Source organism: Mauremys reevesii, linkage group 18, assembly GCF_016161935.1.
Source record: "Mauremys reevesii isolate NIE-2019 linkage group 18, ASM1616193v1, whole genome shotgun sequence".
In the NCBI taxonomy this organism is placed as follows: domain Eukaryota; kingdom Metazoa; phylum Chordata; order Testudines; family Geoemydidae; genus Mauremys; species Mauremys reevesii.
The window spans coordinates 24,016,309-24,037,543 of NC_052640.1; the positions used below are offsets into that span (position 1 = coordinate 24,016,309).

Below are 21,235 nucleotides of genomic sequence, written 5' to 3' on the forward strand. Positions count from 1 at the left end.
CCGTATTCACGAGTAACATCAACAGGAGTAAGCAGGATTTGATCCCTAATAAATTTAATGCTATGTTCACTGGTTCTCTGAACCGATGCTTTTAGATTCATTGATCACAGATGATGTATTTTTGCTTGTACTAATAATTCTCCTAAAGATAACTAACGTGGACCATTAACTACCACCGTTTTGCCATCCCATTAGGACTGTACCGCATCTCTCCCTTGCTTTCCATTAGTGGAACAGTTCAGCTTTGGTCCAAAATTTGTCCTCTCCGTTCATTAAAGGAGCTGTGAAAGATCATAGGACCTGCTTGTGCAGGGAGCTAACAAATGCAATAAGGAAGCTTGGTTTAGTGAGAATACACTTCAGATATAATACTGATGTCTCATTTTCCCTGCTGTCTCCTCTGTCTGGAACTCCCTTCCTGTCCCATTCCCGCATGCCTCCATTTAAACGTTTATAAACAACTCTGTGCACTCAGATGGCACTGTTTTCACTTCCAAGCACTTTGCAAACATTAGAAACCTTACTATGACTCTGTTAGGTCAACGTATCCCCATTGTAGAGAGGGGGAAACCGAGGCACAGAGTAATCACTTGAGTACAAGGTCGCACACAGACCATGTCTGATCCAATCAGCATTGAAAAACACTTGTCCCCTCATCTTTCCCCAGGAAGGTTGGACGGGATCCTTCCTCCTTATTTCCATCCAACTCCTCCTCTTTCTGGAAGGGCTTTGCCCCAACAGACCTTCCTTAACTTTGGGGGGCATGGAAGGAAAATATTTAAATGTTAAATTTAAAAAAATCTTGGGTTTAGGGGCAAATATGCAAAGCGGGGTGTGCAAAATAACATTGGCCTAAATTCTGCTTGGTTGTATGCATGCAACTTCCTGGCCTCTTTTCGGTCACAGAAAGCCATTGCCATCTGATGCACACTCAGAAATGTAACTGGGGCCCACAGATCAGCTCCTGGTGGGAAAGGGTTTGCATCACACAAGGCATCCTTGTAGCTGGGTCTCTGAAGCCTCTCTGCTGAAACTGCAAGGTGCAGGGGTGCCAAGGGCTGAGTGGGTCACAGAAACTGAATTGGCTTCTAATCTTTAGCCATGGGCCCCTCCGGGAAGGTCTGGGGCATGTTACTGGGACAACACTAAGCAGGAGCTGTGCTGAGTCCATGGCATCCCGGCTCCGTGGATAAGTCCCCAGGCCTGACAATCTGGCACCTTCCACAAGCTAATTTCTCAAAGGCTGTTGACCTCCTTTGTAAAGTGCTCTAAGATTTACGGGTGAAAAGCTGTGTATAGGAGCTAGGCCTGAGTCTTGTTTGTTACAAACAAAGGATTAGATTCCAGTGCTTTACTAAGGAGGAAATTACCTGAACTCTGCAGCATGTAGAATCTGAAGGATACTGTGAGCTGTGTGCACAAGTGTAGCTAATGCATGAAACAACTGGCACTTCCTGGAGCCTCTGGAGTTGTTCCTTAGGCTTCTCTCTTGGAGCATTTGCCTGGAATCGGTGTTTCTTATTGCTACCTCTGACTTCTCCCTGAAAACATGTCTCAGCTGATTGACATGTGATGGCCTCTAATGGGCTCTTGTGTGTCTAGGAAAACATTTCTAAATGGGCATGTGTTGACAAGCAGATTCCTAGATTGAGATCTTGGCCCCTCATTCCCCAAGCACTATGTAGGTGGCACAATCTGCGCTCTCTAGCTTCCCTATAATGACACCTGCTGGGCTTTGAGGAGGGACATTGACTAGGCTGGAGAAGACTCAGAGGGACAGAAGGGGTTGATTCTGATATTTGTTTACAGCCAGGAGACACTCCACTGAATTGGACAGAGTTGCATCTGTGTAAAACCAGCATGAGTGAGATCAGAATCCAGCCTAAGGTGTCTGTATAGAGATTAGGAAAGTTGCATAAGGGGAAAAGCAAGGAGAAGTCTGACATGCGGGTAATTCGTTCTGACTGCGTGAGGACCTGTCAGAGCTGCAGGATGCTAAGACAGCAAAACCCAGGGCCTGTCTAGGCTTTGCACATGCATTTCTAGCAGGTGAGGGGAAGATCTGTTTGATTTCTCGCTGTACTTTATAATTCTGTAGGAAACAACTGAAAATTAGGAGTTTAGGAGAAGTGAGAGGCTCTACACTTTTATTTGCAGGATAGGAAGATATTTGTGGGTGGGTGGGTGAGTGTGGTGTCAAAATATGTTTCTTAAACAGCTTTCAGTGATGGGTGGGGAAGCAACATTGACACCTCTGTGCCCAAAGCACAATTTCCTGGGCAAACACATCAGATTGGCGGCATTAAGGACTATGGGTCTGATTTTTGCTAGAACTCAGTACCCAGTGGCTCAGTGTAGGCACCTGAATGCAGGGGCTTCATTTCCAGACGCGCTTCGCATCCAGCGACTGCCATTGCTCTGTGGGAGTGCAGCACTTAGATACAAAGATTCATAGATTCTAGGACTGGAAGGGACCTCAAGAGGTCATTCTGGGAACGTGGCTGAGGTCTCAGCTTGCCCTTTGTTTCTGAGGAACTGGTTTGGCCACTCCCCATCCTTCCTTGGAAAACATTTTTAGTCATGATTTCAGCTTATGTGTATAGCGTCACCCATAACGCTGCTAGCTGCATTTTGCCATGATATTATTGATCAGCAAATTGAGTGTTTAAATGATATCTCACAAGGCACACCTTGTACAAACATAAAAACATAAGAATGGCTGTACTGGATCAGACCAAAGGTCCATCCAGCCCAGTATCCTGTCTACCAAGAGTGGCCAATGCTAGGTGCTCCAGAGGGAGTGAACCTAACAGGTAATGATCAAGTGATCTCTCTCCTGCCATCCATCTCCACCTTCTGACAAACAGAAGCTAGGGACACCATTCCTTACCCATCCTGGCTAATAGCCATCAATGGACTTAACCTCCATGCTTTTATCCAGTTCTCTTTTAAATGCTGTTATAGTTAACATTATTAGGGTACAAACACAGGGGTATATATTAGTAGGGTGCAAACACGGGGGTATATTCTTTCATTGTGCGGTTTGAAGAACTGATTCCTACCAGATCATTTGCTGGTGTTGGGAAAAGGGGTGTCCTGTGGTAAGCTTTTTGGTATGTATGTAGGTTCTTTTATGGTTTTTAATGTTCTCTCTTTAATGCTTTCATTAAATAAATGTGCTTGCTTAGAAAAGCACATTTTCAATAAATGTGCTTGCTTAGAAAGAGCTGTATGGTAACTCATCACCGTGGGCAGTTATGTTGTTCATAGCCTTTGAAGCATAAGCAAAATGCAGGTGCTGGCCTGGTTAAGCAGTCTGGCTAGCTGGGGATATCACAAGGTAGGCAGGGAACTGCACAGCCTGGAAAAGCGCTGGTCAGCGTGGAGAGAAATGTGGGTCTGTGCCCCAGAGAGGACTGCTGGGAGCCGGACACCTCAGAGTGGGTGCCCTCAGGGGACCACAGAGTGGTATAGGTACAGTTACCATGAACTGTGGCAGTGGCCACTGCATTTAGGTACCTAGATAAGTGCTGGGATCCTCTGAACATTTGGTCTTGCATGGTCTCAAAAGATCTGTGGAGGTGGATCTTCCACAGGTAAAATATAGTGGCTTAGGCAGAGGCCTTGGGAGTTGGGGGCTCCTGTATCCTTACCATTGCTCTTTCTATGACCTTGGCCAAGTCACTTTGGCTGCCACAGATTGTGGATGCCCGACGTAAAACTCCTTGGGCCTGGTATTCAGAGATGTTGAGTCTCTATGACCCCCCAGTGACGTCAGTTGGAGTTATTGCTGATTTACACCAGTGTGAGATCAGGATCTGGCCTCTTCCATGTCTGCTGCCCCCACCTGCCACATGGGGTTAATAAACATACTGCCTGCCTCATGTTCAAGGCTTAAATCAGTAAACGTCTGGGAATTGCTCTCGAAATGCTAACTCGTTGTTGGTATCCCAGTCATGCCTAGGGACTGGTTTCAGACCAGGACCCCATTGTTCTAGGCACCGTGTGACTGCAGAACAAAAAGACACCCCCCCACCCCCGCCCACCCAAGGATCTGACCAGCTAGGTGCTGTTGCTGTGTAAACTAGCGGTTATCCACCTCGACAATTACATTGCTCGCGCGGCATGCACACTGATTGTAGAGTCTTGTTTACACCCCTGTATCACTAAGCTAGCCTGTCTCGTACTCCTCTCCTCTCCTGTGAGCTTGGGGGCAGGGGAGAAGGACCACGGGCAGCCCCACAAGAGAGCCCAGGCAGAGGTAACCTCAGGCACAGCCCCTGGACAGACCCGTCAGAGAGGCAACTCGAGAGCAGAGCTGGTTGCTTCGTGCAGAAGCAGCCGGTTTAGGGCAGCATCACCCTGGCAGAAGGGCCCGTCAGGCACGAGGCTTAAAGAAGGTCTGAGCTTGAGAAAGGGTCTGTTGGGAATTCCCCCGCTACCGCCACCGCCGATCTTGCTCAGCTTTCGTGGCCCTGTTGTGATGCAGGTGCGATCCCCTCCCCCAGCCCGATTCACCCCAGCTGGGGGGCAGATGCAGTAAGGGATGTGCCCATGTTTGGCTACCCAGGGAGCAGGGTCTCCCCTCTCTCCCACTTGCAATGAGCTGGACCCTCTCAAACAAGCCCCCATTGTAGGGAACAATGTGTGTAGTGGGGGGGCTGAGAGCCATTGAACCCAACTGTAAACCCTGCACATGATGGAAACCACTTCCAGCCAGGGGGGGGCGGCAGCCCCCCTAGTTCCAGCCCCCCTGTCCCATTGGCAGCACCTCTCTAGGCAGCTGCTGCCCTCCTGTCACTAGCAATAGCAGGCGGCCTCCCTCCTGTGGCAGAATGAGGGGTGATGAGATGCTCTGGATACAAAAGGCTGCGAGGGAGAGGCAGAGACTATTGACCTGAGATCGCTATGGGACCCCTCTCTCCCTTCCATTCTCAGCCTGCTTTTTGTCGCACTCTGGGCACAGCCAGTGTGTAGGAGGCTCGAAAGCAAAAGACTTTCTCTCTTCATCTTTGCTTAAATGGCTGTTGAGCGGAGGAGCTGGGAGACTCTCCAAACCCGGCCTCATTCCCCTCCTGCCTCTCCCTGGCTAGGTCTCCTTGATGCATGTTCATGAACTGAGCACCTGTTCACAGTGGAGTACGGGGAGGAAAAGGAGCCTGGGACGGGAAGGGAAGCTACCTAGTGCTGGGTGCGCTGCCCCTGGTTCTGATCAGGACTTAGAATAGTGGAAGTGAAATCGGGCTCTGGGCTGGGAGCAGGGGAGAGAGACAGATGGACCAACAGGGAAGGAGAGGTTGAGAAATGGCCTCGGTACCATACGGTACCAGCCACAAACCCTGCTGTATCGCTGCTCCTTTGGACAGCTACGATGGTATCCTCTGTCCTAGTTGTGTGTGATGGGCACAGTGGAGGGGAGGTGGCGTTAGTCTGTCTAGTATCCCATCTCCGCTACACAGGGGCAGGGGATGCCGCAGAGAGAACCAGGGGGGATATTGGAGGATAAAAACCTATGTCCCGAATGCAGCTGTTGACCCCACAGCTGTCAGGGCCAGGTCCGCATCACCTGGTCCCGGAGTACAGGGCAAGTGCCAGCCTCAGACACCAAAACGGTTAGAATAACCCGAGAGCACAGTGTGTCCCAAGTACCCCACGAGGGGGGAGGGTCCCAGAGGCCAGCTCCAGCCAGAGCCCAAGCGTCTACACTAGAGCCCCGAGAGCCCGAGTCAGCAGACCTGGGCCAGCTGCCAGTGTTTAACTGCAGCGTAGACGTGCCCCTAGTGACTTGAACGACCTGACCCTACAATAGGTGGGTTATGCTGCATTTGAGTGGCTTGTCCCCAGCTGCCATCCCCACCACCAAAGATGAGGCGTTTATGAAAGACGTGTTCTGAGACCTCCCCACCCCTCCACTCATTGCACGTGTGGCTTCATTTGGTCCCAGGGAAGGGCTGTGCTCACACCACACCCTCAGGCTGCGTGGCTCAGGAGCTGGTCTCCAGCTGGAGTGGGTGAGGATCTGCCCTAGGATGGGCTCCAAGCCTTGCCTTGACTCCAGGCACAACCCCACGATTCCTCGCTCCAGCTGCTCGGCAGCGTATCCCGCCTGTGTCCTAGAGGAGCGCTGGTTAGTCTCCCTTGTGGTTCTGCAGTTCTGTGCATGGAGATGGATTGCCGGAAGCCGAGCCTGCTTCATGCTGCGGGGGAAGAGCTGCTGGCGCCTCCCTCAGAAATATTCCCCCTCTTGGGCTGGGATCTATCGTTCTGGGCCCTTACAGGTGCGCCCGCCCCGTCATGGTGTAATCGCAGTGCCCTGGGGTGGGGGTGCTGCAGAAAGGAGTGGGGAACCTCTTGATTTCTTTACCCTCTGAAATCAAGGAGGGAGGCAGTGCCACTGGGCAAACAGACTTCCCCTACAGGCGCTTTGCTGGGACCGTTTGTACGTTGTCCCTGAAATGTATCCTGGGACTGCGGGGCTTACGAGATTCAAAGGAGACTAGAGAGTTAGGTGCCCAGCTCTTATTGGATGTCAATGGGTTTGGGGTGCCTAACTCCCTTTAGCACCTTTGAACAGCCCAGCCTGAGAGTAACGAGCAGTGTGGTGTTGGAAATCAGGGTGGGAAGGTGAAGATCGTGGGGGTCTCCTCCCCTGGGAATTAACTTACACTTACTCCTGCCATTTGGTGCAATTTGGCTCATTTTAAATGCAAAATAATGTTCTATGCCAATATTTTGCTGAGCCCCTGAGTAAGCTGGCCCTGGCAGGGAGGGCATATTGCTGTCTCCAGAGTCAGGGTGACTCCATCAGAGAAACGGCTCCAACCCGGTCCTTCATGCTGGCGGTGGAGTGCGAGCAATGTTAACCCTTTGCACACATCGCTGCAGCGTGCGACGGAGCTGCACCGCAGAGCCAGGAGGGTTAAATCTCCCAGCATAGGATGGGCTCCAGAAAGTGGACCCTCAATACTCGAGTGGATTATTCTTTATTCTTTTGCCCTTTTATTTGTTTGGGCTGAATTGCAAATCACTCTGCCTTCCAGAGAGCTCACTTTGTATCAGTGTAGGAGAGAATGAGCTAATGTGAGCGCCTGCTGCACATGCAAGCCAGGACTCTGCTCCTGGGAGCTCCTGTTCTTCGCCTTGGGGTCTGGCGGGGACTCGGCTCTCTCCTGCCTTGCTGGGATGCTGCTCCCATGCTGACAGGTTTCCCCTAGGCCAGGACGTGAACCCTGAGGTCCTGCTCGTATTGCTGCAGCAGGGTCCCCCTGGCCCGCTGGAGGGAGGGGGCACTTCCCCTGCGTACGGAGTGAAGCTTATTCCAACTGTAACTATGATTGTTTTTTTTTCTCTGGAATGCATGAGAGTTACTTGAATCCAGCCACCGGGCTGCTGTTTGGCAAGCTGCCTGCTCTTTCCTTTGTGCACTAGAGAAGCTGAGTGAGAACTGGCTTTCGGGAGTAAAAATCCAGAATGTGCATGGTTTGGGGGATCTGAGCCCATTTGCTTTGCCATGCAAATCCTTCTATTCCTGGCACAAACAGTAGGCCACATGTGAAGCAACCGGTCCTGCCTTGAAGGAGCTCTTTAATATTCAGATTCCAGTTGCAACTAAAAGAAACTATGTCAGGAACAGAGAGGATAATTTTCAAAAGCATGTAGGTGACTTAGGAGGCTAAGTCCTATTTTTAAATCTAGCTTAGACTGTTAGGAGCTAAGGGCTAGTCAACACGATGCAGCAATGCACACGAGAGAGGTGTGAATTCTGCAGCTCACCAACATCTTGTACAAGAAAGGGTCCATGCAGACTCTAGTGTTGCTTCAGCAGTATCGTGTTAATAGGCAATAGGAACTTTTAGTGCGTGTCAACTGGGCCTAGAAGGGCCAGTTAGTGTGCAGCACGTTGGTGTGCTTTCGAATTCACACCCCTCCAGTGCGTATTGCTGCACCGTGTAGACCAGGGGTCAGCAACCCTCGGCACGCGGCCCACCGGGGTAATCCGCTGCGGGCCGCGAGACATTTTGTTTACGTTGACTGCCCGCAGGCACGGCTCCCGCAGTTCCCAGTGGCTGCTGTCCGTCGTTCCCAGCCAATGGGAGCTGTAGGAAGCGGCGTGGGCTGCAGGGATGTGCTGACCACTGCTTCCCGCAGCTCCCATTGGCCGGGAACGGTGAACTGCAGCCACTGGGAGCTGCGGGGGCCATGCCTGTGGGCAGTCAACGGAAACAAAATGTCTCACGGCCCCCAGTGGATTACCCCGATGGGCCGCTTGCCGAGGGTTGCCGACCCCTGGTGTAGACAAAGCCCAAGTCTCACTGAGGGTATGTCTACACTGCAGTTGGACTGGGTGTAGTCTCCATCGTGAGCAGACTAACACAGGCTGTCTCTGCTTGAGCTAGCATGGTCAGAATAGCAGCGTGGCCATGGCATGGGCAGCAGCTCCAGCCAGGATCTCAGGTGGGGTCGTGCTTGGGTGCTTAGCCCAGGCCCGAGCCACTGCCCATCCTGCTATTTTTATTGGGCTTGAGCAGAGCTACCGCTTGTAGGTCTACCCGAGCTGGGAATTACACTGCCAGTTACGGTGTAGACACAGCCTGAAAATCAAGGGAACGTAGGAGCCTAAGTCACTTAGGCGTTTTTGAAAATGTTACCCACCGGCTTTGGGTTTGTCAGGAGCTGAGATTGAGAAACTCACTGCATCTCCACCCTGGGTGATTTTCCATTAGGTGAAGTAGTTTGTTTTGGAATTGTTCCCTGAGAATTGAATTTCAGGGGATGGGAGTTGGGGGGGATTCTTGGACTGCCTCCTCAAGTTGGCATCTCATGCACGAACACTTTTGATTTGGAGTAAAGTGAAGGAGGAGATGAATTGGGACCAGATGATGATACCCTTGCTCCGGCTAAGTAACACCTTGCTCCACAGATAGTCCCATTGCCTGCAGTGGGACTAGCCAAGGAGCAAGGTGCTACTCAAAGTGAGTAAGTTAATGTGGGAATCTGTCCCTTAATTCAGGGGCTCTCAACCTTTCCAGACTACCGTACCCCTTTCAGGAGTCTGATTGGCCTTGCACACCCCCAAGTTTCACCTCACTTCAAAACGACTAGCTTACAAAATCAGACGTAAAAATACAAAAGGATCAAAGCACGCTCTTGCTGAAAAATTGCTGACTTTTTAATGTTTACCATATAATTATAAAATAAATCAATTGCAATATAAATATTATACTTACATTTCAGTGCATAGTATAGAGAGCAGTATAAACAAGTCATTGAATGAAATTTTAGTTTGTACTGACTTTGCTAGTGCTTTTTCTGTAGCCTGTTGTAAATCTAGGCAAATATCTAGATGAGTTGATGTACTCCCTGGAAGACCTCTGTGCACCCCGGGGTACATGTACCACTGGTTGAGAACCACTGCCGTAACTCTCTCCCCCGTTAGGGTTGTTATATCATTTTTCACTCTTTCTCCTTGTCCCTCGGTGCAGGCTCGGTGTTCAGATGGAAAGGAGGGGGGATTCGATGTTTGGCTGCATGTCTGTGTTCTCTCTGTGTGCTGTACTGCCTTTGGTCAGACCGCCTGTACACCAGGCTCCAACTGAACTGCCCAACAAATACACAGACTTTGTTTTTAGCGAAGGAACTTGGTTAGGTTTGTTGCCGACGAAGCACAGTGCTAACGCCCTGGCACAATGTTACAGGTACACTGACACATGTGTGCTTGTGGCAATGGACTGGCTCAGGCAGTGGTGGGACTTTCCACTGTTCCCTCGGCCAGACAAAGACACTCCCTTCGAGGCTTTATTTTATACGTTAGTACAAATGAGTTATGTACTACTCCTCTGACATAGTCAGTTACCACCCATCACCTTGTACATTTGTATTTATTACACTGTCATCCTGACCTTATCTCTAGGATGGGTCAGCGTGTTCCTGTTATCTGTGGGGAATGTGCTGGTATCGAGGTGTTCTGCTACCACCCTTCTGGAATGCATCTGCATGAGTGCTCTGTGCCTAGCACCAAGGGTCGCCAAGCCTCCAGGATTGTCCTGGAGTCTCCAGGAATTCAAGATTCATCTTTCATAAAAGATCATGTCATTTGATGAAACCTCCAGGAATTCAGCCAACCAAAGTTGGCAACCCTACTAGCACCTCTTAGGCATGTGTGTTTTTTGCAATAATAGCCCCATTCTTGCCAGATTCTGTGAGCAGGGCCTGCCTCTACTCACAACCTGACTTTGCTTTATATTAGCAAAGCTTTGACCACTACTTCAGCCTTGGCCTCAGGCCTCATACCAGGCCTTTAATACAAGGGCTTATCTCCCATGCTCTCTTCCTACTACAGTCCCTCACTTTTTGTCTTTTTATGGGGTGGACATTCACCCATCGTCCTAGAAAAGCAGAAAGCATGGACTGAAGATGACCCAGTGGGCTAAACACAGTTATGTGGTCACCTTACTTTACCATTTACACATTCATGCCCCATCTGTTCTTTGGTTTGCACATTTGTTTGTACGACTGATGGACAGATTTTATTTTCCAATAATGTGTCGTTTTTTGTGGTGGGCCTGGGAATGTTAGGCCCAGGACTTTGACTGAGGAATGTCGTTTTATAATGGCCATGGTATTGAGCTTTGGCCCAGATAGCTACACACTCCTATTACGGCATTTACAGTTACCACCTCTCTTCTTATTATTGGTAGTAGGCTGAGTGCTTTGAAAAACTGGGACTGGTATTACAACGGTGTGTTGTATGAATATATAGTGCTATGAATATGAGAAGTAAAAGAAATGTGGAGTATTGGCATTACAAATGAGGCCTTTCCATATACAATTGTGTAACTGGTTGCTACACAGTACTGTCCATTCATGTTATAGGTTACCCTTCTCAGGAGCGCCGCCAGCTTTTTTGTCGCCCTAGGCGGCGGAAGATCCCGCCCCTGAAATGCCGCCCCTGACAGAGGCAGCAGAAGGTCTGGCCGCCGCGGTCGCCACCCCCCAAATGTTAGCGTCCTAGGCAACCGCCTAGGTCACCTAATGGGTTGCACCAGCCCTGACCATTCCTGCTGGTTGTTACCCTTTGGTAAGCTTTACTGGGCAGGAAACAAGAACGGCTGGCTAGCTTCTCTGTTCCATTGCTTGCATGGCTTCGTGATACACCAGTAGTTGACGTAGATTCAGTTGTTTTTCATGGATGCTGTTTTTTAGATAACCTACTGAATGGACAGTAACAGATTTGCTAAATATTGTGTGCCAGGGTTTAGTATTGGTACCCAGACACTGAACAAGATTGTTTTGAATAACATGTGCCTTACTTAGGATGCATTGTCACTGACCCCAAAGTGTGACTGGTACTACCAGAGAATTTTTTTACCCAATTTGAAGTTACTGCGTAACGTAATTTTTTTTAACCAATTTGGGTTTATTTATTTTTTTGCCTTCACAACGTTTGCTGCCATTTATTTGATGATTTTTTTTTTACTTTTGTGTTGGTTAAACAGTTTAGCAATGTTTTGCACATTGTAAATTTTGTAGAGCAATAATACAACAGCACAGCAATAATACAGTTGCTTTGACACGGTAGCCAAATTTAAATTCAATGACAGTTTAACCTGGTTCAGCTAGTGGTTTCTAGCTGATTGCCAACTTATTTGTTCGTATATGGTAGACTGAGGTGTAGTTGACCAGTTTTTTATTTATACTTTGTTTTTCTTTTCTTGATGCGTGAGGGTTTCTTTACTGTGTATTGATATCTTCTGATGTCTTTGGGGTGTGATATTTTTGGGAGGGGGGTTGGTCTGTGGGATGCTTAACAGCTTAAGTGAGTTAACATGATAAAGTTTTTTGTTTGTTTTACATTTTTCTTGCTTTTAGTAACCCAAATTTAATACACTTATTAACGTAGTGTGTTTACAATGCAATAGCGACCAAGCTTTTTATAACACAAGCTATACTTTTTCAATTGTTGTATAAATATTCATTTTTCACTTGAGGTGCATTACTGATATTTTATATACTAAATATAATGTTTAACTGCTTAAATTGATGCTGACATTTTTTTATGAGCAGGTGTATTGCTTTCCCCTGCTGAGCTTTGTTTTCGCAAAAGAGGTAATGTTAGAATTTTTATGCAAGCCTTTTAGAGTTAATTTGCTTGTGACACCAATTTCACTTTTATTAACTGTTTAGAGGCACAAACGTTAACCACTGCTTTCCTTGACCATAACTTAAAAGACAATAAAAATGAAACCAACATGAATTTTAAATACATGTTTATGCAAATATTTTGAGGGTATTAAACTTTGATGATGCTTGGTTGCGTTTGGGAGACAAAGGTGGAAGCCTGTTGAAATTGTTTGGTTAGCTTTATGCATAAATTGTTTTTTTTTTTAAAGCATTTTTGCTCTGATGTTGTTATGAAGATATATTTAATAAGGTGCAAACAAGTTTATAAAAACCCAAATAAGAAATTGACATTTTGTTAATGTTGAGGTTTCCCTTACTTTTTTTTTGTTTGTTTAAATAAAAAACCTATAATTAGGTTGCTCTTGGGGCCAGTTCTACACTACACACTAACACTGATATAACTACGGGATAAATCCACACCCCTGAGCACCACAGTTAAAGCAACCTAACCCCCAGCATAGACAGCCCAGGGCTTCCCCTGCCGACATTGCCACTGCCTCTTGCGGAGGTGGATTAACTACACCAATGGGAGGATCTGCAGCATTTTACTTGTAGACCTGCCCTCGGTCATCTCTGCCAGGCAGACTTTGGCTCATGAAGATGCTTTGAAGAACAGCAGCCAGAGCCTTTGCTGGTGTAAATCAGTGTGGCTCCATAGAGTTCAGAGGAATTATGCTGATTTATACCAATCAAAGAATTGGCCCCAAATTTTCCTTCCCAGGACTTTATTCCTCATCTGCTCTAGTTAAGCTGGAAGAACTAGACAGTGGGAGAGTTTGCAGAGGGACAGAGGAAATATAGCTTGGGATGATTTCAGGGTACAGCCAGGTTTTGAAACACAGCTCCGGAGAGGATACCTGTGCTGAATGTGTTGTATCGGGGTGTCTAAGTCATTCAGATCTCTCTATGAGGCCCGTACTTAGCTCTGTCATGCTCATGTCTTTCTCTTTCTCTCTCTTTTTTTTTTTAAATCCCTCTTTACAGACAGAGAAGCTCAAGATCCATTCAGAGCCTAAAAACTAGTCTGCGGAGATGTCTGTGAAGTGAGCCAGTTCCCAAGCACAAGATCGAGGGATGGTTCGAGGCCTGTCATGTCTCCTCTCTAATCTTTTGTCCCTGTGACTCTTTTCAGCAGAGAGATGCCTAGTTCTGTGCCTGCTCCTGCCAGCCCAGCCTTCTGTTGGTGACACGCTCTTGCTGTCCCAGTGAAGGTTACCTGGGCTGCTGGCGTCATTACCTTACAAAAGAGAGAGAGAGAGAGAGAGAGAGGAGGGAGGAATGAATGACTGAAATTATGCTGGCGAAGACAGAGCTGGAACTGATGTGCAACGACTGATGCTCTGCAGATTTTTCAGCAAGACAAGTCATTCCAGAGCCAACAAGTTCCTCCTTGCTAGCAGAGATAAGCTGTGCTCCCTTCTCAGCCGCTAATCTCTCTGCTCAGCGGTGGGCTACTCTGTGCTCAGTGGGTCTAGAGGGCTTGGGCTGCAGGCTAGAAGACCAGGGGCTACAATGGAAGAGACTGTGTTCAGTGTGCAGCAGATACAGCCCAATGTCATTTCGGTGAGACTCTTCAAGCGCAAGGCTGGGGGTCTCGGGTTCCTGGTGAAGGAACGTGTCAACAAGCCCCCGGTAATCATCTCCGACCTGATCCGGGGAGGGGCAGCTGAGCAAAGCGGGCTCATCCAGGCTGGGGACATTATCCTGGCAGTCAATGGCCGGCCTCTGGTGGACATGAGCTATGAGAGTGCCCTGGAGATCCTGAGGAGCATCGCCTCAGAGACCTACGTGGTTCTGATCCTGAGAGGTCCCGAGGGCTTCACCACTCATCTGGAGACCACCTTTGCCGGTGATGGGATGCCAAAGACTGTTAGAGTAACCAGACCTTTGTGCCCAACTGCCAAAGCAGTCGACTTGTCCAATCCAAGCATCCATGGCAGAGATCTGCAGCAGGGTGCGGACCCTACCATGGGCTCGGGTAGTTCAGCGTGGGCCAGGGAGAACAGACAGGAAGCAGAGTCCCTTGTGCACGTCAATGGTGTGGTTACCAGCACCAAAGGCGAGGACTCTTTGAAGGGAAGGGACAATGCCAGTGCCAATCCTTGCCTGAACGGTGGGGTCGAAAACAATGAGCTGCTTAAAGAAATAGAGCCGGTCCTGAAACTCCTGAAGAGCGGCAGTAAGGAACTCAATGGAGACGCGCTAACCAAGGTGGAGACAAGAGATATAGAAGTCCAGGTGGACTGGTAAGTACCTATGTACATTTTTTACCTTTGGTATCGGTTATGGTGACACAAGTCAGATGGGTTTGGTGGGGTCAGGTTAGCGCCTTCTCCAGGTCACAGACCTATTGCCCACTAAGTCATGATGGTCAGGAGAGAGAATGACAGCTAGAAAGGGAAAAGAGAGAAAATGTGGGAGGGGGAAAATGGAGGTAAGAGGAGGACAGATGCATGGGAGAGAAAACAAGAAGCGGGCAGGAAGCATGGGAGAAAAAGGAGATTGGAAGAGGACAGAGGGATGAGAAAATAAAATTCCACGGACACCGGAGCTAGCCGTGTGGGCTACCAGATTGGGCACTGGACAGGTATACGGCACACATGGCTTCTATTCCTGGTTCTGCCACTGACATGCTGCATGACCTTGGGCAGAGTTTGGTGCCTCGGTTTCCCCGTCTGTAAAAAGAAGCCAACGATATTGGCTCTCCTAGTACAGTGCTTTGCGTTTTGTTCATAAAAGATGCCATATAAGAGCTAAATCTTGTATTATTACAACCCAAACCTTCCAGAAGGGAAGCTCAGCTCACTGTAAATGATGCTTCTAACGGCCACTGTATTTCAAAATGCTCTAGGCCTGTTCTGCCACCCAGACCCAGCTGTCAGGCGCCCAATCCTGCTCCCACGGAAAGCAGTGGGAGTTCAGCCACAGATTTCAGTGAGAACAGGTCTGGATCCTAGATGTGCAGCTCTGCCTCTCTATTTTTACACAAGCAGGAGAAATGCTATAAGCCGAGAGTCTTTAAAGTGCCCCCGAGAGCTTGAAAAACGACATTTCACTAGAATGTAATTGAGGAGCTGCGTAATTCCCCCCCTGTGTTTTTAATTGTTGTTAATTGTTCTGGTGTTTGTGCGCTCGCAGGAGCAGGCTCCTTTCCAATTAGCTCGCTCCTCCTGGCCGTTTATTAGCAGTGATGCATTGCCGGTTCCTAGTCCCTTTCCCCAAGAATCTCAAAGCATTTTTACAAACATCTCGGGTACATCTGCATTGCAAAAACAGCCCCAAAGCAGTGAGTCTCAGAGCCTGGGTCAACTGACTCTGGCTCGAGGGGCTTGTGCTCTGGGGCTAAAAATAGCTGCGTAGCCATTCCCGCTCAGGCTGGAGCCTGGGCTCTGAAACCCAGTGATGAGAGGGGATGTCAGAGCCCTGATGCCTACAAATGCTACACTGCCAAATGTCTACACTGCTATTTTTAGCCTGGTAGCATGAGCCTGATCAGTTGACCTGGGCTCTGAGACTCACTGCCACTGGGTGGTTTTTGCCGTTGGAATATACTCTGAGTCTGCCAGCCCCTTGTGAGGTGATGGGTGTTAAATTACAGCTGGGGAAACCGAGGCACGGAGCAGTGAAGGCCAATGTTTTCAGAAGTGGGTCACTGATTTTGGCAATCTCAGTGTTTGGGGACATGGCTTGAAATGCTGGCAGGCCTGATTTTCAGAGGTCCTGAGCATCCTAAATTCCAGCTGTAGTTAGTGGGATGTGCAAGGGCTCCACACCCCTGAAAAGGAAGTTGTGGGTGTGTCATAAATAAACAGATCAGGGTTAAGGTCTCTTTTACCTGGAAAGGGTTAACAAGCTCAGTAACCTGATGAACACCTGACCAGAGGACCAATCAAGGGACAGGATAATTTCAAATCTCTGTGGAGGGAAGGCTTTGTCTGTGTTCTTTGTTTGAGCTGTGTGCTCTCTTTGGATCTAAGAGAGGCCAGACATGTCTCCAAGTTCTCCTGGAGTATTTCCTACTATCCAGTATAGTGAGTATTAGAAAGGCGAATTAGTCTTATAATTTGATTTCTACATTTGCAATTGTGTGTTTGCTGGAGAAATATCTTTATTTCTGTTTGCTGTTACTTTGATTATTCTGAGAAAGGAGGGGGGTGGGAGAGCCTCTCCAGGTTTATAAGTATTTTTGCATCCTGGTAATACAGAGATAGTGTACTTTTTTTCTTTCTTTAATAAAATCTTTTCTTTTTTAGAACTTGATTAATTTCTTCCCTTGTTTGAATTTTCAGGGGAAGGGGAGGGGGAAAAAGTGAATCCCTCTTTGTTTGATTCAAGGAGTTTGAATCAAGGTATCTCTCCTAAGTACTAGGAGAGGGGAGGAGGGAAATGAATTATTTCCCTTTGTGTTGAGATTCAAGGTGTTTGAATCTGGGTTCCCCAGGGGAAGTTTGGGGGACAGGCAGTGTGTTACCCACTTTAAACTTAACTGGTGGTAGCAGAACCGGATCTAGACTAGGATTAGTTTAGAGGAGCCCATGCAGGTCCCCAGCTTGGAACCCAACAGCTCCAAGTGGGGGAGAAGACCTATGACAGGGTGTCTCAGGTTGCGCACTCAAAAATAGAAAGATGCAAAACCAGCGGTCGCTTTTGGAAACCTGTTGACCTAAGGGAGTCACCAGCATTACAGAGAAAGTCAGGGGCAGAATCAGCAGCAGTGGAACCCAGGAATCTTGACCCCTATACGCCTATGGGACCTGCTGGCCATCAGTCTCTCTACGTCCCTCCTTTGTTCGCCACAGTGACATTCTGTGGAATGTACTGTGATGTCACAAAGCCTCACTGTGATATTGCTGAAGAGGTAGGGAAGGCTGGTTGCAGAGGAGACAGCCCCTGAGGATAAACCCAATGAATGGCTTGCCATGCTAGGAAGGCAAAAAGCCAGGCTGAATCCAGTGCTTATATTGGAGTTGGCTGGTGAATTAGTCTAAGTTTGAGCAGCAAAGAGTCCTGTGGCACCTTATAGACTAACAGACGTATTGGAGCATGAGATTTCTTGGGTGAATACCCACTTCGTCGGTTGAAAGCTTGCAAGGGTTGGGAGCAGGGCAGTGGAGGGCAAAGAGACAAAAGGTACCGGAAAGCCATACAGCTGAAAGGAGCCTGTCCTTGTAATAGTATCTAAAGGAAGTTGAAAATTTTCTATAAAAACTGTTTAAGGAAAACTGTGGCTTTGAAACTTTTGAGAACAGTAGCGGCTTTCTGTGGTAAATGTCAACTTTTTGACAAAACACTAACCTGAAACCAAACAATATTTCTACCTGGAAATGCCACCCTGGTGCCTCCTGGGAATTACAGCTTGGCTGCCTCACGCCTCTGTTCTCCTCTCCGGCTGGGTTCACTAGCTCAAGTACCTGACTTATTTTCTGGGGGGAAAAAAATAAAAGCCCAACCAGCTCTAATAAACTCCACTATAAAACGTGCATGTTTTTTAAAAAAATGCTGAATCAGTGGGTTTCATGCAGAATCATGGTGAGGGGAGGGGAACGGCTTCAGCGCTCCGGCTTATGAAGAAAGGCCAAAGAGCAGAGAGAGCCCCCTCATACTTTATTCCCGAGGCCTGTGAAATGCTGAGCCCCACCTACAACAACTCCCTAAGACCCCTCAGCTCTCATTGAAGTCAGTGGGAGCTGAGGGTTCTCCAGTCCTAGCTCCTCAGTGGAATCTGTCCTAAGCAGCTATCCCAAGTGGCCCTGAAGAAGTTAGGGTTTAACTACACCTTAAAGAGCACACTAGCATCCTTGGAGAAGCTTTAAAGTGGCCTCTGGAGAGAAACTCTGGCCCAGGCTTCACTCAGAGGCTAATATAAGGCTGAGGGGGAGCATGAAGCCCTCTAAGAATGACAAGGGCAGTGGCATAATTCACTGCATTGTGGGTAAAATACTGGGGCGCGGTGATGCTAGTGGTTTTAGACAGACATAGAAGAGTAGAAACTCTGCAGGGAAACCGGCAGAGAGCAGCCCTGTGCATCAAAGAGTGTTTTCACCCTCGAGAGAGACGTGGGACAGTCACCCCAATCCCTACCCACCACTACCTGGGGCTGAAAATGGTCAACTCATTTCCTGTGCTATCTGCTCAGTTTAAAACAGGGCTGGTGCATTGGGGAGGCCTGATCATATGGAGAGAGACACTGGGACAAGCACAGAAAGCCCAGGGCGACTGGACAGCAGGATAACTATGGATTCTGCAGTGGCAGACGCCATTGAGATGTCTATAAAACAAGTAACTCTTAGAAGAATTAGACAGTGGTTAGGTGCAGCTGACACACCTTGGGCTGTGACCTCTTCAGATCTTATAGACTAGGCCAGTTGGGCCTAGTCAGAGTGGGAATGGGAGATCTCCAGGTGAATCCCAATTATTGCAGGGGCTGATGTTTGCCCTTTCGTCCGAGGTCAGTACTGAACATACGCCTCCATATGGCGTTAAGGATGTTAAAGAGGCCGTCTTTTGGGTAAGAGCTAAAGCGGAGGTGCCGACTACTCATGGTCACTAAAGGTCTGGTGGTACATTGGGTACGTCTATACTACCCGCCGGATCGGCAGGTAGTGTTCGATGTATCGGGGATCGATTTATCGCGTCTCGTCTGGACGCGATAAATCGATCTGCTAATCGACACCCGTAGTCCACCTTGGCAGGAGGAGTAAGCGCAGTCGACGGGGGCGCCGCGGCAGTCGACTCACCGCTGTGGGGAGGTAAGTTGAACTAAGATACTTCGACTTCAGCTACGCGAATAGCGAATAGCGTAGCTTAAGTTGCGTATCTTAGTTCAAACCCCCACCCCACCCTGCTAGTGTAGCCCAGGTGTTAGTCTCAGCTAGAATCTAGTGTGAGTAACTGTGTTCTGCCTACCTAATTCCCCCCCTGCCTTTGTAACTGGGGGCCGTGTTGTTCTCTTCCTGAACCATTGTGTAACATTGCACATGTTGTTAAGAGGCTGCTGTGTGGCCCAGAGGTGGCGGTATTTCAGGATAAAGCCAGTTCCCTTTTGCAGAGCTTTGGGGATTCTTTGGAAGAAAAAGAATAGTGCAGATACGGAGTTTATTAATAATGGGTCAAGTAGTGAGGGTCTTTCTCAGGACAGTCTCCCTCTGAAATCAGTGAATGTTTTTCCTGAGTAAAAAGTGAATAAGAACCTCAGGGTTTTGACCCACTGCTACAATATCATATGTAAGTGTAATACCGAACGACCCTGGTCGTCAGCGAGTGGGATTGAACCTGGGACCTCTGAAGCTAAATACATGAGCCTCTGCTGCATGAGCTAAAAGGCGCATGGCCCTTAGCTAAGGCTGTAAAGGAGACTCGTTAATCTTTCCCTAAGCGATCTCGGTGCCACTGGATGGGCCAGAACACCACGCCCAGGACGTGTGTGGGTTACATAAGGGATACGAGAAGTCACTAAGACTGCACCTGGCAGGAGGTGGCTAAATTGCATCCTAAGCTTCCTTGGTCTGTATTCACCTGGGAAGATGCCTCAGATATTAGATGCCATCCATCCACCGCTGTTTTCTGGATCCATGCTCGCCCTGTGGATTTGCTGTCTGTCCTCGGGGGGGCTATAACCACAGCTGAGTGTGCGCTGTTCGGGGCAAACCAGCTGTAATGGAGTTAATATAAAAATATACCCTGGAAGTGGGGAGAAAGGTCTGATGAGAAGCAAGCTCTCATCTAACAGGGTCTCGGCAGGCTACAGCGTAGAAATAGAGCACAATTCATTCATTGCCAGCTAACCTTGTTCTATTTTTGACCCTCAGCCAGAAGAGAATTGTCACATCCCATTTCCTTTCATGTTGCCGGCATTTATATTGTTTAACCCTCTGGGTTGTTGTTTTTTTCCTTTTCCCTCTAAGGCCCGTTCCTTAGCTAGACAGAAACATGGCACTTTTAGGCAGCAAGGGCCTAAAGAACAGGAACGCCACAGTAAGACGTAGGCTGGTGTGGAGGATGGAAGTTGTTTCACAAAGGATTTGGAAATCTGGCTTCATTCTGTACCTGAATGAAACCCAACATTTTTAAAATTCTCCATGAAGGAAAATTCTGGAAAAAAAAATTCATTTGGGGGCAATCAAAACATTCAGATTTTGACTTTTTGGTTTTGTACTATGATATACATAATATTATAAACACATTTTTTAAAAAAATTAAAAACAAAAAATGGAAACACTTCTTTCTGGAAGTGCGGAAACAGGACGTTTTGAGGTCAGAATGGCTTTTCTGGTTTTCCTTTAAAACTAAAATCCAGTATAAGTTACCCACGTTCGTAAAGTGTTTCGATTTTGAATCTGACAGAGTATGGTGCTGTTGAAGTTTCACCTGCCAGCCCTAAAAAGGTAGACTGCTTAGGACTAGTCTGACAGGATCCTGGCGTGTTTTTTCACTGAGCGGTTACATTTGTTTTTGTGCCTTGAATTCCACCTATTCAAATGACTGACCTGCTTTATAGCTGAGAAACCCACTCCATCAGGGGTAGCCAAAATCCTGTGCATGGGTCCATATGGCCTCATACATGCTACAGTGTGGGTTGTCCGCTTCAGTGCAGATGTTCTGCCAGCAGGCAGCATTCCAGCCAGGCTGCTGTGCCCGAGAAGGGAGCATTGCATGCTGGGGGTCTATCCAGCTGCAGCTCTGTGTCAAAGATGGAAATGACTTCAGTGTGCTGTCTGATGTGTTTAAGGTACTCCGTGCAGTCTCCTGCAAGCTGGAAGGTCATGTGCTCTAGTGATATAGGTGAGTGATCAGGAGACCTGGGTTCTATTCCAGACTCTGCTATTGATTCACCAAGTGGCTTTGGACAAATCACTTGACCTCTTGGTGCCTCAGTTTCCCCATTAATTAGGTCCTGTTTGTAGAGTTCTTTCAAATGATAAAACTCTCTATAAAATACTTCATAGCAGCATTATTAAATCGCCAGGGAGGGAAAAATTGGAGCACACCCTGATTTAGTGTCATGTGGCTGAGCTGGGGCTCGATTTACCTCCCAGGAACCTCCGGCTGCCAGGGG

At 48.1% G+C, this 21,235-nt stretch overlaps 1 protein-coding gene across 2 annotated transcripts in view; it reads left to right on the top strand.

The window, feature by feature from the left end:
- Positions 1 to 21,235, top strand: part of NOS1 (nitric oxide synthase 1) — a 143,737-nt gene that overhangs the window by 66,839 nt on the left and 55,663 nt on the right. For both annotated transcript variants that reach the window (XM_039505122.1, XM_039505123.1), the window contains exon 2: positions 13,165 to 14,426. In XM_039505122.1, coding sequence (XP_039361056.1) covers positions 13,693 to 14,426 — 734 coding nt within the window. In that variant the 5' untranslated portion in view covers positions 13,165 to 13,692. The remainder of the gene's footprint in view (positions 1 to 13,164; positions 14,427 to 21,235) is intronic.